We start from the raw sequence: 13383 nt of genomic DNA, 5'->3' as shown, positions 1-13383 counted from the left end.
GCTACACCTGATGATCTGCCAAGTAAGCTCAGTTCAATATTCCTGAGTCCCCAGAACGATACGTGACTGGAACAACCTGCCTGAAACAGCTATAACAGCAGACACCTTGGACACCTTTAAGTCTACGGGGTGCCCCCAGTCTACTGTAGTTAATTAGATAATAGGTCCCCTACCCCCACCCCCCTCCTCCTCCCCACCCTCTCTCTTACCCCAATACTTTTGGGTTTTTTTAATTTATTTTTGGGGCCCTGTTGTCTTAGATCAGCAAGGGACCGGCTAGCTCGGAAGGGCGAAAAGTGAAGTGATAGTAGCCTGCCGGAGAACCCACCGGCTTAGAGTAGGACTAGGTTTTCATCAGTCCTCACTAATACATAGGTCTGTCGATTTCTGTAGCTTGTTTTTCTTTCATCGCAACCCAACAAAAACGGCGTAAAAATCAAATTGATGATTGTGGCCGTCAACGCAGTGAAAGTATAGTACAGTAGACCCGTACATATACATTTTAAAAATCATGTTCACATCTCTACTAAACACGCACGCCGGGCGCACGACACCGTGGTCAGTTCAGTTCCTGCGCCCGACAACAACAACAACAACAACAAAAGTAATTCAGTCAGTATCAGTCGATAAAAAAAAACCCACTTCGGCCAGTGACATGTTAATGAACTTAGAGCCGATCTCGATACGAAACACTGATAACTTTAGACGCCGGTACAGACTAGTGTATTTTTACACTGAAAATAATAAACAGTTACTCGGTGAATATAGGGGACTGACTGAGATCCATGTTGGCGTCGTTCCGGCTACTGAGCTCAGTTCAAGTTGTTCCAGCGGATCCTCCGGCCTCCGAGTCACCGGGTGAGTCAACCCAACTCAACATTTCCCAATGAATTCTCCGTCTGTCACCATCTGGTACTACTGATATAGTTGTAAATCACATAATTTGGAAGCACGGCCGGCTATATTTCAGGGACACTCAATTACACACACACACACACACACACACACACACACACACGGCACTGGCACACACACACACACACACACACACACACACACACACACACACACAGATTACTGAGAGAGCCTGTGTTCAGTTCAACTGCCATTCTGGTAATTTGCAATGACACAGATTTGCTGGACACAACTTCGGAACAGTGGTCATGATACGTGAAAGAATGAAGTTCCTCATCAAGTTATGCTGAGAAAGTAGGTGGTAGGGTAGGGTTTTTTCTTCCGGCTTTGTCACTGAGAAAACACAATGATGACATTTTGCTCAGTGGCACTGGATGACATTTGCCAGGTCTTCAGTCTCCCACTGACGTTCAAGCTGGTTCGTTCAGATCTTCTTCCGTCATAATAGTTTAGCTATTCCCTTAAAGATTCTGTTTGTTAAGACTGTATCACATGGTAAGATCCCACAGGCATGGAAAGTAGCACAAGTAAAACCAATATTTAAGAAAGGTAACAAACAAGACCCTGGAAACTATCGCCCAGTAAGTTTGACATCGGTTGTATGTAAAGTTTTTGAAGGTTTCATACGTGATACTTTGAATAAACATTTGATTGATAACGACTTACTGTCTGATTATCAGTTTGGCTTTGCCAGTGGTAGATCCTGTGTGACTCAGTTGTTGAATACTGTACATGACTGGATGCAGTCACTTGAAAACAATAAACCAATGGATGCAATTTATCTGGACTCACAGAAGGCGTTCGATAAAGTTCCACAAAACAGGTTAATTGCTAAATTGCAAGGGTACGGTATTTGTGGTAAATTGTTGGAATGGATAAAAGACTTCTTATATGAGAGAACACAGTACGTATCAGTAGGGACTGAGTCATCGTGTCCTGTTAAGGTGAGTAGTGGTGTTCCCCAAGGCAGTGTCTTGGGGCCCACACTCTTTGTATATTATATAAATGACATGTCTGACATACGAGACTGTTTTGTGAAAATCTTTGCAGATGATACAAAGATCTATGAGGAAGTAGATTCTGATGTTGGTAGATTGAAATTACAAGTTAGTATTGATAATTTAGTACACTGGACTGATAGATGGCAAATTAAATTTAATAGCAATAAATGTAAAGTTTTACACGTAGGCAGAAATAATCCACATTATAAGTATTATATGAATGGTACGGACTTGCAGGAGACTTCATCGGAGAGAGATCTTGGAGTCATTGTTGACTCTGGTCTCTCTTTTGATGTTCATGTTAATGAAACCATTAAAAAAACCCAATAGATTGACTGGAATGTTAGTTGGAAATATACAGTGTAAAGTAAAGACATAATGGTGCCATTATTTAAGTCATTAGTCAGGCCAGTCTTAGAATATGGGAATGTTGTTTGGAATACGGGTTTAGTGAAACATATAGATAGTATTGAAAATGTTCAACGAAGATTTACTAAAAGAATCATTGGCTTTGCTGATATGGACTATGAAAGTAGGTTGCAAGCACTTAAGTTACCTAGTTTAGAATATAGAAGACTGCGTGGTGATTTAATAGAGATGTATAAAATGACACATGGATTATATGACAGCAGAACTATAAACTCTTTGTTTACATTGAATGAGAACAGTGCCACTAGAGGCCATTCCTACAAACTATTAAAAGTTTCAGTTAAAACTTCCAGATTTGCACATTTCTTTATTAACAGAGTAACAAATGTTTGGAACAATTTGTCACAAGATGTTGTTTCCGCAGGAACAGTGAATACATTTAAAAATTATCTTGATATTCATTTAAAAAAATTTAAATACAAAACTCATTTACATATTTATTGATTTTTCAAGCATTGCGCACTCAATGTTGAAAAATGCATCAGACATATGTGGGGATTCTCTTTTTCTTCCCCACTTCAAGCGGGCAAAAGGCCTTGTCAGGCCTGCACGCCTTGATATTGATATTGAAATTGATATTCAGTGGAGGGCCGGCGACGGTTGGTACTGTAGTGCTTGGGACCTGAACTGCCGGTATAGGCCGGGATGGTGTCATCGGCAAACAAACGGATCGTGGAACTGATGTTTTTGTTGATGTCATTGATGTAGATGACAACTGAAACGGAGTCGCCGGGGCCACTGAAGGGCAGATCCCTGACCGGTGAGGAAACCCACCCATGACTAAGGTGACTGACTTAGTTGGCCGATGGTGGAGATCCGGCTGTCCTTCAACGTTCACTTGCTCCCAGGGTTCTGTTGGTGAGGAACTCTTCAATCCAGCGAAGTGTTTGTCCATGGATTCCGCAGTGACAGAGTTTGAGAAGGACTGAGGCGGCGGTGACGGAGGCACCTTGTCAAAGGACTTCGACTGAGAAATCAGTCCAGCAAGATCAGTGGTATCCGTTTGTCCTCCCTCGTCAAGCGCTGCTGCCAGGTCAGGGGAGATAATGGATTTTCGTCTAAAATCCCAAATGTGGACAGACGTTAAGCAAAAGAACGAACGAACACACACACACACACACGCACACACGTAATAAACCGACCACACACGACACGCTCCCCTTTGCGTTTCCACGTTTGCAGCTTGAAACTGAAAACGTGCACATGATGCAAATTCTTGACAGCTCTTGTGATTTTTGAAGAAGTGAACAGACACAGAATTGTCTCCCTTCCTGGGCAACGTGACATTGCTTGTCTGCTGCTGGCGTGTGTTTTGAAAACAACATGGCGACTAAGTCGAAACTTGAAGAACTCAATATAACTCAAGACGAACTGAAGCGTATTGGAGATGCGCTCAAAGATGAAAAGTTCAGAGAAATGTTTTGTGAGTATGCGCAAGAGATATCGGATCCGGAAAATCGGCGTCGATACGAGGAGGAGATCGCTCAGATGGAAAGAGAGCGTGGCATGGATGTCACGTTTATTCGCCCTGAGCCAGGTTACGTTCTGAAGACAAGCGTCAACGGAGAGAAGAAAGCGTTTATTAACATCAGCAAAAGCGACAAGATTGACAAGCCATCCGCAGAAAGGAAGCAGAATGATCAGGGTAAAAGTGGTCTGATGTGGCACATCCCACATTCGTTTGCACCGCCGAGAGAAGATCATGACAAACAGAAGAACCGATGCCAAGTGTATGATTTTGTCGTTCACCCAGACACGTACCGCATGGCAGAAAGTAATGCTAGGTTTAAGAAGCTTGTAGAGGACACAGCCATGGATGGGATTGAGAAGCAGTTTCAAGTAAAGATTGACAGAAAAAATGTCAAACAACCCAAAATGCAGTTTAAGGGTGTGCCTTCAGCTACTGTGATCAGGAATCGGAATTCAGCAGGGCCCCAAACGGGTGTTGATACCAGTGGACTGCTCAAAGACATGCCATATCCGTACGATGACAAGTCAACGCAAGAGAAGATGAAGGAACGAGAGCAGAGGGTTGCCAGAGAACAAGAAAAGAACAAAAATGGAGATGGATCAGGTCAAACTGACATCAAGAAAGATGGTGCAGCAGTTCCCAACTACACCATCATTCACCGTTCAGACCTGGACATGCAGGAGTACCGTAATGCTCCTGATTCAAAACCCAGCACAAGACCACGAGAACTGGTGATCAAGATAGAACTGCCACTTTTGAAATCTGCAGCCCAAGCCAATCTTGATATCTTTGAACAACGTTTGTCCCTGGAGTCCAGCCCCCCAGCAGCTTACAAACTTGACCTGACTCTTCCCTATCCAGTGGATGACAGTAAAGGCAATGCAAAGTTTGATAAACAAAAGAGAACATTGGTGGTGACATTGCCTGTCGTACCAGTTGACTTACCATCAATACCTTCCTTCACCAGTGATGATACAGCTGGGACTGCCCCAGACACCAATGGTATTTCCAGTGGTTCAGTTAATCAGAAGAACATTCTGCCTGAAAAACCATTGATAGAAGTTTTGTCAGACAGGACAGATCCTAGTGTTGAGGATGATGAACCAATGCTGCAGAAGGATACACAACCACAAGAACAAAAAAATGATGGTGGAGAACACTTGACATGTCCTGGCAGTGTCAGCAATGGGGACAGTGGAAAGCTCTTTTCCCCTTCTGTTTCATACAGCTTACCCGACTTTTCTTTCACCCAAGATACAGAAACCATTTCCTTTGTCCTGAAGGTAAAAAATGTTGCTGAAAACTTCACCAAGGAAATATCACCATCAAGCAATGAAGTAGATTTTGTTTGCACATCTCAAGGAGAGGGAGGCTTTCCTATGCACTTCAGGATCTTCCTCCGCTTTGCTGAGAGTTGTAAAGTGGTTCCAGAGCATTGCACAGTTGATGTCACCACAGAAAATGTTGTTCTGCTTTTGCTGAAAGACCGCAGTTCTCGAGGACTCTGGGATCAGTTTTGGGCTGGTTTACACTCTGATAATTTAGAGGTAAAATTTCTATTACTTAAGTTAGAATAGATGCATGTACATAGCAGAAATCATCAAAATATGGAAAGTAAAAGAATACTGTGAGTTGATTGTGCAAGGAAGTGAGCCAGTCTATATTTCCAGCACAATGTCTAACTTAGTTATATGAGAGTGCTTTTAATACGGACTCCAGTGGAACAGCTGTTTTCTATAATAGTGGTTTGTAAGCGATTGAAATTAAAGACTACAAATATATTTTCAAAATAGGAGGGATCCTCTGAAATTAAAGACTACAAATATATTTTCAAAATAGGAGGGATCCTCTGAACTCTGTCATAGGGGAAACCATTTCTTTTGCCACACTTGACTCAGGTTATGACTCATGGGGAAGTTTCATCAAAAGCTGAGGCAGCAGGTGCCATACATGTTCACCCATGACACTCAACTTGGAGACATAGGTTACATCAATACATGTTTAAGGGGAGACATAGGTTACATGTTTATGAATCTGCATAATGCGTAACTGTTGGATAATTTATCACATTCAAAAAATTTGAATGAATTATATATATATATATATATATATATATATATATATATGTATATATAGTGATTTCTTGTGGTGGAAGAGTACACTGCACTCTCATTCTCATAATTGCTCTCCAAATGTTTTGCAATTTGGGGCTTATTAACTGAATAATGTGAATTTACATGCTTTCAAAACATACCAAAAATGTTCTGAAAAATACTTATTAAAAAAAAGAAGAAAAAAAGAAACATCCCCTGTGTGACTTTGTGTGAAGTTATGAACTGTTTGCTGGTTTGTAGTGGATTTAAAAGTTTACATGTCTTTCTACTATGTTTGGTGTATTCTTTTAAAAGATTGGCAACTTACTTTCTTTTTTCTCTGTTAAAGTTCAGTAGTAAGTAATGCAATATTGATAAATGAATGTATCTACAATGTTAATTCATCACTTTCAAGTATAAGAAATTATCCTCCTCTTCCTGGTCTCTTATCTCAGACTTCTGTCACCTGTGTTAGTCATATGAGCACACAAATCTCTGCCTCTCCATTTTCTGTTTCTCTGCTCATCATGCTCCACTTGCTGCACAACCTTTCCTTATATCTCTGAATTAGTGTTGTTCACAACAACAACAAAAAAGAAAAGAAACAAATGTATGAGTATGGTGTGTATGATATACACTCTCATCTACTTACCAGCAAGGATAGAAATGTCATGACAATACATCTATACTGTAATCCCAGAAATTATATGTTTTTATAAACAATCAAGTCCTGCTGTGATGATAACATGAAATATGACATGAATTATAGCTGAGTGATTCTCTTGTTTATTAAAAAAAAAAAAAAATGAAGAGTTTAATGGACTTGCTGGGGAATGACTGAACGATGAATCAGAAAAACTAAAAGTGTTTTTTTTTTTTGTTTTGTTTTTTTCCTTTTCAGAAGCACCTGTTCTTGACCACCAGTAATCTCCAGCAGCAACTGAAGGAGCTGGATGAGAGTTCCACTGACATGGGCCAGACACCGACACCAACTGGTCCTGCTGAGACTGGGGAAGGTCCTTCTTGCAGTTTGGAGGTTACAGCTATGAGTGAGAAAAAGCTCACGGTCAAGATCTCCCCTGTAAGTTTATATCCAGGACAAATATTTGATTGAAAAAAATCTAATTTCAGATTAGGTATTATTATTATTATTATTATTAATATTATTAAAAAAGAAAATTGTAAAAGAAAATTGTACGTTTGATTTCAGTTTCGTAATATTACTACAAACGAAACTTAATCAGTTAATGTCTGTTAATAAGAGAACATACAGAACATATAATTGTATGTCTTGCAAAGGTTGGAACAGCAGTGTCAGTCACATATGGCTAATATAGTGGTGAACATACATGTACAATATCTAGAAATAAAATTGCTTGCTTTCGATTTGTTTGGTACACACTTTCAGCATTATAGTGCAGTTAAAAAAAAAAAAATCTGTATATCTATATATCTCTATTTTCTCTCTCTCTCTCTCTCCCTCCCCCCTCTCTCTCTATATATATAATGTATATATATCTATATCTAAGCTGTTGATAATGATATTTCTTTCAAATATATAGGTTCATTATTTTTGAATCTGCATAATGTATAATCAGGTGAGCCATTTTACTGAACAGAATACTCTATTTATTCTACCTGATTTGCTTACTATCGCATCAAAATACTTTTGTGAGCAAGCTGGTTGAAGTTGATAATACATAAAATATAAGACAATAGACTGTTGTTGTTTTTTGTTTGTTTTTTTTTCTTAAAAATTTTTTTTTTCACCACCTGTCTGTAGTTATATTTTGATACCATAGTTGCAGAGAAAACAGGTGCAGGTAAGTGACCCTTCCATTATTTTGAAGATGACAAAGAAAGTGACAGTAGCTAAATTACTCACTGCTTTTCTGTTTCCTTTTTTTCAGTCTGGAAAGAGCAGTAACAAGAAAAGGGGTGAAGAAGAGGATGATGAGTATGACCCGCCCTCCTCTGCGGAGATTGAAGTGGTCCACTCCCACCCCAAGCCCAGCCTGCATGGCATTCTGAAGCAGCAGACTGTGTCTGAGTCCAGTGAGGAGGTCAGCCATGATGCCGACAGCCCCCACACCTCCAATGAAGAAGAAGAGGACCTGTCCCCAACTCCTGGCTCCCCGGGGAAACGCCGCACTGTGTCGTTCAACAAGCACATTGACAGAGCCACTTTCAAGACTTCTGCCTCCGTGAACAGCATGAAGACGTCCCTGAAAAGCAAGAGGAAAAGACAACGCAAGCTGGAGGAGAAGAAAGACAAGAACAGCTCCCGCAGACGTCACAACAGTGCAGGGTCAGAGGGCAGCTGTGATGACAACACACACAGCATGTCTGAAGAAGAAGCGCTGGCTGGAGAAGAGAAGAGACGTCCTCAGAACCAAAGTGAGGTGGATGTTCCAGCAGCCCAGAATGGGCTTGATTTCAGGACTAAGCCTTCCACGAGTGAGCCAACAAGCGATGATGGCTGTGAAGAAGATGTGAACCCAAACGGTGAAGCACGAAACCACAAGAAAGCAGATAAGATCAGTGGTGACGGTGAAAGTCTCAGGGAAACGAGGGAGATGGTGGCGTCTGGCCATAATGGTAGTACTGTTGACACAGGCAGCATCTCCAATGCCCAATCCATGCCTGACATAGGGGAGGGCAACAGTGGGGAGGGGAACAGCACCGGCAGCAGGAAGGGAGGCAGCGTTGCGGACAGGATCAGAACCAAATTGGCAGAAAGTTCTGCCGGAGGAGACCACTGTGCAGACAGTGATGATGAAGAGGAGGGGGGAAAGGATGGTCATAATGAAGGTAGTCCAGACACAAGCTTGTCAGGTCAGAGATCTTGCAAACCAGCTGACACCCCACACAATGAACACAGGACTGAGTGTGCTTTTCAGTTTTCCAATCAAGTCATGTTTGATCTGGATGTGGAGTGATTGGGCTGGCAATCATACAGTTCCTTGCCTAGTTGCTTAAAATAGAAGTTTCTGCATGTTTTAAATGTTCATGTATTTCACTTGTTGAGTCTTGGGAAAAGCCTCTGTAGTATTGTGAAGCAGTTCAGTAAACCTTGAAAATCAGATGTGTCAGTACACTATTTCATTTAAAGATGAAGTTATGTGCTATTTCACTTACTAAGACACTGGGAATTGATCCTTGATTGGATAATTTGTTCTTCTTCAGTGGGCACTGAGTAGATAGTTTCTAATCCTTTGGAAAGACAGAAAGACCCAGGCCTGTTGTGCAATGTTTGTTTGGAAAACATATGTACAGTATAGACACACACACATACACATACACACACAGACACACACACACACACACACACACACACACACACACACACACAAAACCACAAAGATTTCATGTTGAATTTATAGAGGAAAAACCCTTTGAGAAACAATTGACACATCAAAGCAAGAAAGAAAGGGAATAAAATACAGTTTTCATTTTGAAAACATTTTACTGTTGCAGGGCTTCCCCCCCCCACCCCCCCCAACATCGCTGTCTAAAATTTAGCCAGCTATAGCTCCATAGCAGTTTCAGAGCAGTCACCCCTTGACCAACATAGTGAAAAGTAGATCTGTCCTGTCCAGCTTTCGCACTAGTCCAGAACATTAGGACAGTGGCCTTCACCCTTACACAGGTAATAGCTAACTTTGGCTCAAACACACCTATGATTTTTGTCAGAAAGTTGTGAAAAAGAAGAGGCCTTAATAACTCTGATCAGCTAAGCAGACGACAGTTTGCCTCCAGCAAAATGTGCTCTGTTGACAACCAGAACAGCAAATCAATAACAGACGACAATTTCCAGTTATCACTCTTATGAGAGTGACAGTGTGATTTCACTGCCCTGATGGACGTAAAAGGCTATGGGAACCCTAACCTTTTTTAACATTAACCTTTAAATCTCGGTTTCTCTCTTCTTTTCCCTATATGTGTTTATGTATCATCAAATAGTATTTCACAGTTTGTATTGCTCCTTCATGTTATTGACTTATTTTGTATTCCTACGGAACCTTGAACCCTAATACAACTATCTTGTCCAATAGAAACATGGTAAAAATTTTTACTTCCTATTCACGATAGGCATTTGTTAAGGCAGCTCCACAACTCTCATAATTGCAGTAGACATTTTGCTTATAAAATCGACTGTCAAAACTTTATGTGAGAAATTATGACATAAATGTATTTCTGATGTCTTTTCTCACTTCAGTTATTATACAACTTTTAACAAAATATTGCTTTCGTCATTATTTTCTTGACAAAAATCAAAAAGAAAAACAATGAGTTAGAAAAGTAGATCTATTGGTATGTGTAGGTATGTAACCATATATGTGGAGTGATGGCCTAGAGGTAACGCCCAGGAAGCGAGAGATTCTGAGCACGCTGGTTCGAATCACGGCTTAGCCGCCGATATTTTCTCCCCCTCCACTAGACCTTGAGTGGTGGTCTGGACGCTAGTCATTCGGATGAGACGATAAACCGAGGTCCCGTGTGCAGCATGCACTTAGCACATGTAAAAGAACCCATGGCAACAAAAGGGTTGTTCCTGGCAAAATTCTGTAGAAAAATCCACTTCAGTAGGAAACCCCCCCCCAAAAAAAAAACTGCATGCAGGAAAAAATACAAAAAAACCGGGTGGTGCTGTTATATAGTGACGCGCTCTCCCTGGGGAGAGCAGCCTGAATTTCACACAGAGAAATCTGTTGTGATAAAAAGAAATACAAATACAAATGTATATATCATTTACTTGTATTTGTGTGGGTGCGTTTCTGCTTGAGTGTACCTTTCATTTGTCAATTACTCAATTTTTTATAGTTTTTGTATGTGTTTTTTCCTTTAGTTTTTATATGGATGGGATTTGGATACATAAGTTGTGATTATGACATTGTGATATATTTTTTCAATATATTATTAAAAGATAGAGATATATATATTATGTTTGTGTTTGATTTTAATTTTCTTTTTACATTTTACATTTACATTTTTATATTTATTGTATATCATTATATGTATATATATATATGGATGAATGTATTTTGGACTCACATTGACTTTAAGACCTACATTTTTTCTTTTTTATATTCTTTTTTGTGATAACATTCTAAGATTCTAGGTAAAGCATAATAAAAGAGAAAAGAAAACTGTGGATGCAGTATGTTTAAATTTAAATGAGCATTGTTTCCACATCAGTCTATGGTCCTGCCAGCTGTATCAACCACTCAGAGAAGATCAGAAAGATTTATGTAGTTTACTGTTTAGTCATCTTATAAGTGTCATTCAGGTTACCAAACATCATTCATCACAGGATGCCCACAAAAAATCAGGGCAACAACTTAAAGTGATGCCATAAACCCCCATCTCAAAACTCTGAAATAATTAATTGCAAGGCTACCAGCTTGTTTGCAAAGGTGACAGTACATTTAAGACTGAAAAAAACACTTGTATATAAAAGGTAGGCAAACAAATTAATATTTTTTTTTAGTTTTGTTGTATTCCCAAAATACTTTTTCTTGCATGTTAATTTATATATATTGAAGTTTGAAAGTTTATCATGTAGTTTCCTAATCTCTCCTTTTCAGGGTATGGTAAACAAACATTGAAACCATAGTGTGTGAATATTATTCATCTGCCTTCCACTGGCATAGCACATACATTACAAGTTGCATTGCATGCAGATAAGAGCATAAAGTGTGTGGCATGAGGTGGTTTAGTTTTAATAAAATTGCTTGCCAGTATTTTCTCACCCTCCACTAGACCTCAGGGTGGTGGGTCTTGTTGTGTCATTCGGACTAGATGATAAATCGAGGTCCCGTGTGCAGCATGCACTTACTGCATGTAAAAGGACCCACTGCAACAAAAGGGTTTTCTGTGGCAACATTCTGTAGAAATGCAGTTTGATACCCTTACAGGAAGAAAAAAAAAAGGGTGGCACTGTTGCGACAAGCTCTTCCTGGCGAGAGCAGCCTGAATTTTATACAGAGAAATGTGTTGTGACAAAAGAGTAATATATGTAATACAATACAACACAGTACCAAATCAGGGTTGTGAGGTTAGTCATGGGATCAAGCGAGTGCGAACTAAACTTTGGTCAGTATTGTTCATATTGAATAAACAGTTCAGCTGCATGCACTTGTGTGTCTGTGTGTTTATGTATAGATCTGTAAATGTGCATGTGTTTGAGAGAGAGAGAGAGACTTTGATTTTTTTCTTTGAGACGAAGACAAGTTCAGTTAGTAAGATGGACATATGCTGATTTAGTTGGATGCTATTGTTTTTTGTGTTTTTTGTGGTTTTTTTTAGAACAGTTTGTTTGGAGTTTATTTTACCATTTTTGGTGGTACTGTTTTGATGATTTTGTGTGCATGAAGAACAGGTACTTTAATGGAAGAAAGGACAACAGTTTATTGTTGGTATTGTCACTTTAGGATGGTTGTAACTGCTTTGATTTGACATGCCTTTGAGCCAGTTGAAACTGGCAAGCCATCTGGATTTGTATCAAGTCTCTCAACAAATTATGTGCATGCTAAGCCTTGATATAAAGTTTAATTGCATAGTGAATATCTGGATCAAGTATTAGTTCAAGTAGCACAAATTTATTGTCTGTAGACTCTAAGGTCACTAAATATGCTGACCATGAATTGAGGAAAAAACAACAACAATAAAACTTAAAGCCAATGAGAGTGTCATATTTAGTAATTAAATTTCACAGCAGGAAACTCAGTAGGAATTTTGTACTGTTGCTTATGAAAAAAAAAAAATCCAACATAGAAATGAGTTAAGTGGAAATCAGGGTTGTTTTCTGCCATCAGTGATCAGATCTTTGATTTGTGAGCAAATGGACTGTACATGTAGTTGGTCATCTTCATGAATTAATTTGCATTGGTGTTAAACTGGAAGTTCATGGTTTCAAATCTCTTGAGAACCAAAATATTATTGAATGGAATCAATGTGGAATTTTTTTTGTCCTTTGCAAAATTCTTGTCAAAGAGAATTGTGTTGTTGGCTGAAAAGGGAGGACTGGCAGTGGTACCAAATTCTCAAGTATCGAGGGGGGATATTTGAGAGTCATTCTCAGATTCCCTGACCAGCATTGCAGGTCTCCCTGGCCTGGATGAAGCTGAAATGTGGTGTGAAACGAAATGTATTCTGTGGATTACAGCTCTTGTCATATGGTCTGGAAACGATGTTAGGTTTCCATAGCATCCTTGTAATTGATCCGTATTGATCACCATGGAATGATGGAAAATTCTCAGATTCTGTGCTTTTTAATTTTTTTTTATATTTTATTCATTTCACTCTTGGTGACAGCTGTTTGTTTCTAAAACTCTACCACTTGTGTGTTTGCGTCAACATTTCAAATGTCTGCATACAGATTTCTACATATTGTCTGTGGTTTGAGATGTAACAAAGGTCTCCACTGTGGAAGAAGGATTCATTCAGTCTGGTTCTGCAATAATTGAGGGTG

General features: G+C 39.5%; 1 protein-coding gene across 1 annotated transcript; it reads left to right on the top strand.

The window, feature by feature from the left end:
• The first annotated feature begins 3645 nt into the window (after positions 1–3645).
• LOC143281325 (protein kintoun-like) lies at positions 3646–12203 on the top strand. Its single transcript, XM_076586514.1, has 3 exons — positions 3646–5363; positions 6811–6990; positions 7820–12203. Exons 1-3 carry the CDS (start codon positions 3669–3671, stop codon positions 8846–8848), a joined length of 2904 nt encoding a protein of 967 aa, XP_076442629.1. The 5' UTR covers positions 3646–3668; the 3' UTR covers positions 8849–12203.
• The last annotated feature ends 1180 nt before the right edge of the window (positions 12204–13383 follow it).

Source organism: Babylonia areolata, chromosome 4 (assembly GCF_041734735.1).
Source record: "Babylonia areolata isolate BAREFJ2019XMU chromosome 4, ASM4173473v1, whole genome shotgun sequence".
Lineage (NCBI taxonomy): Eukaryota > Metazoa > Mollusca > Gastropoda > Neogastropoda > Buccinidae > Babylonia > Babylonia areolata.
The sequence above is the reverse complement of the archived record's forward strand: the minus strand, read 5'-3'. Positions and strand labels throughout refer to the sequence as shown.

Bases quoted from the DNA above. Each gene is read 5' to 3' on its own strand.
- LOC143281325 (XM_076586514.1), top strand. From the start codon at position 3,669: ATGGCGACTAAGTCGAAACTTGAAGAACTCAATATAACTCAAGACGAA. The intron at 5,364-6,810 runs GTAAAATTTCTA...TTTCCTTTTCAG, and splicing joins TACACTCTGATAATTTAGAG to AAGCACCTGTTCTTGACCAC. The intron at 6,991-7,819 runs GTAAGTTTATAT...CCTTTTTTTCAG, and splicing joins TCACGGTCAAGATCTCCCCT to TCTGGAAAGAGCAGTAACAA.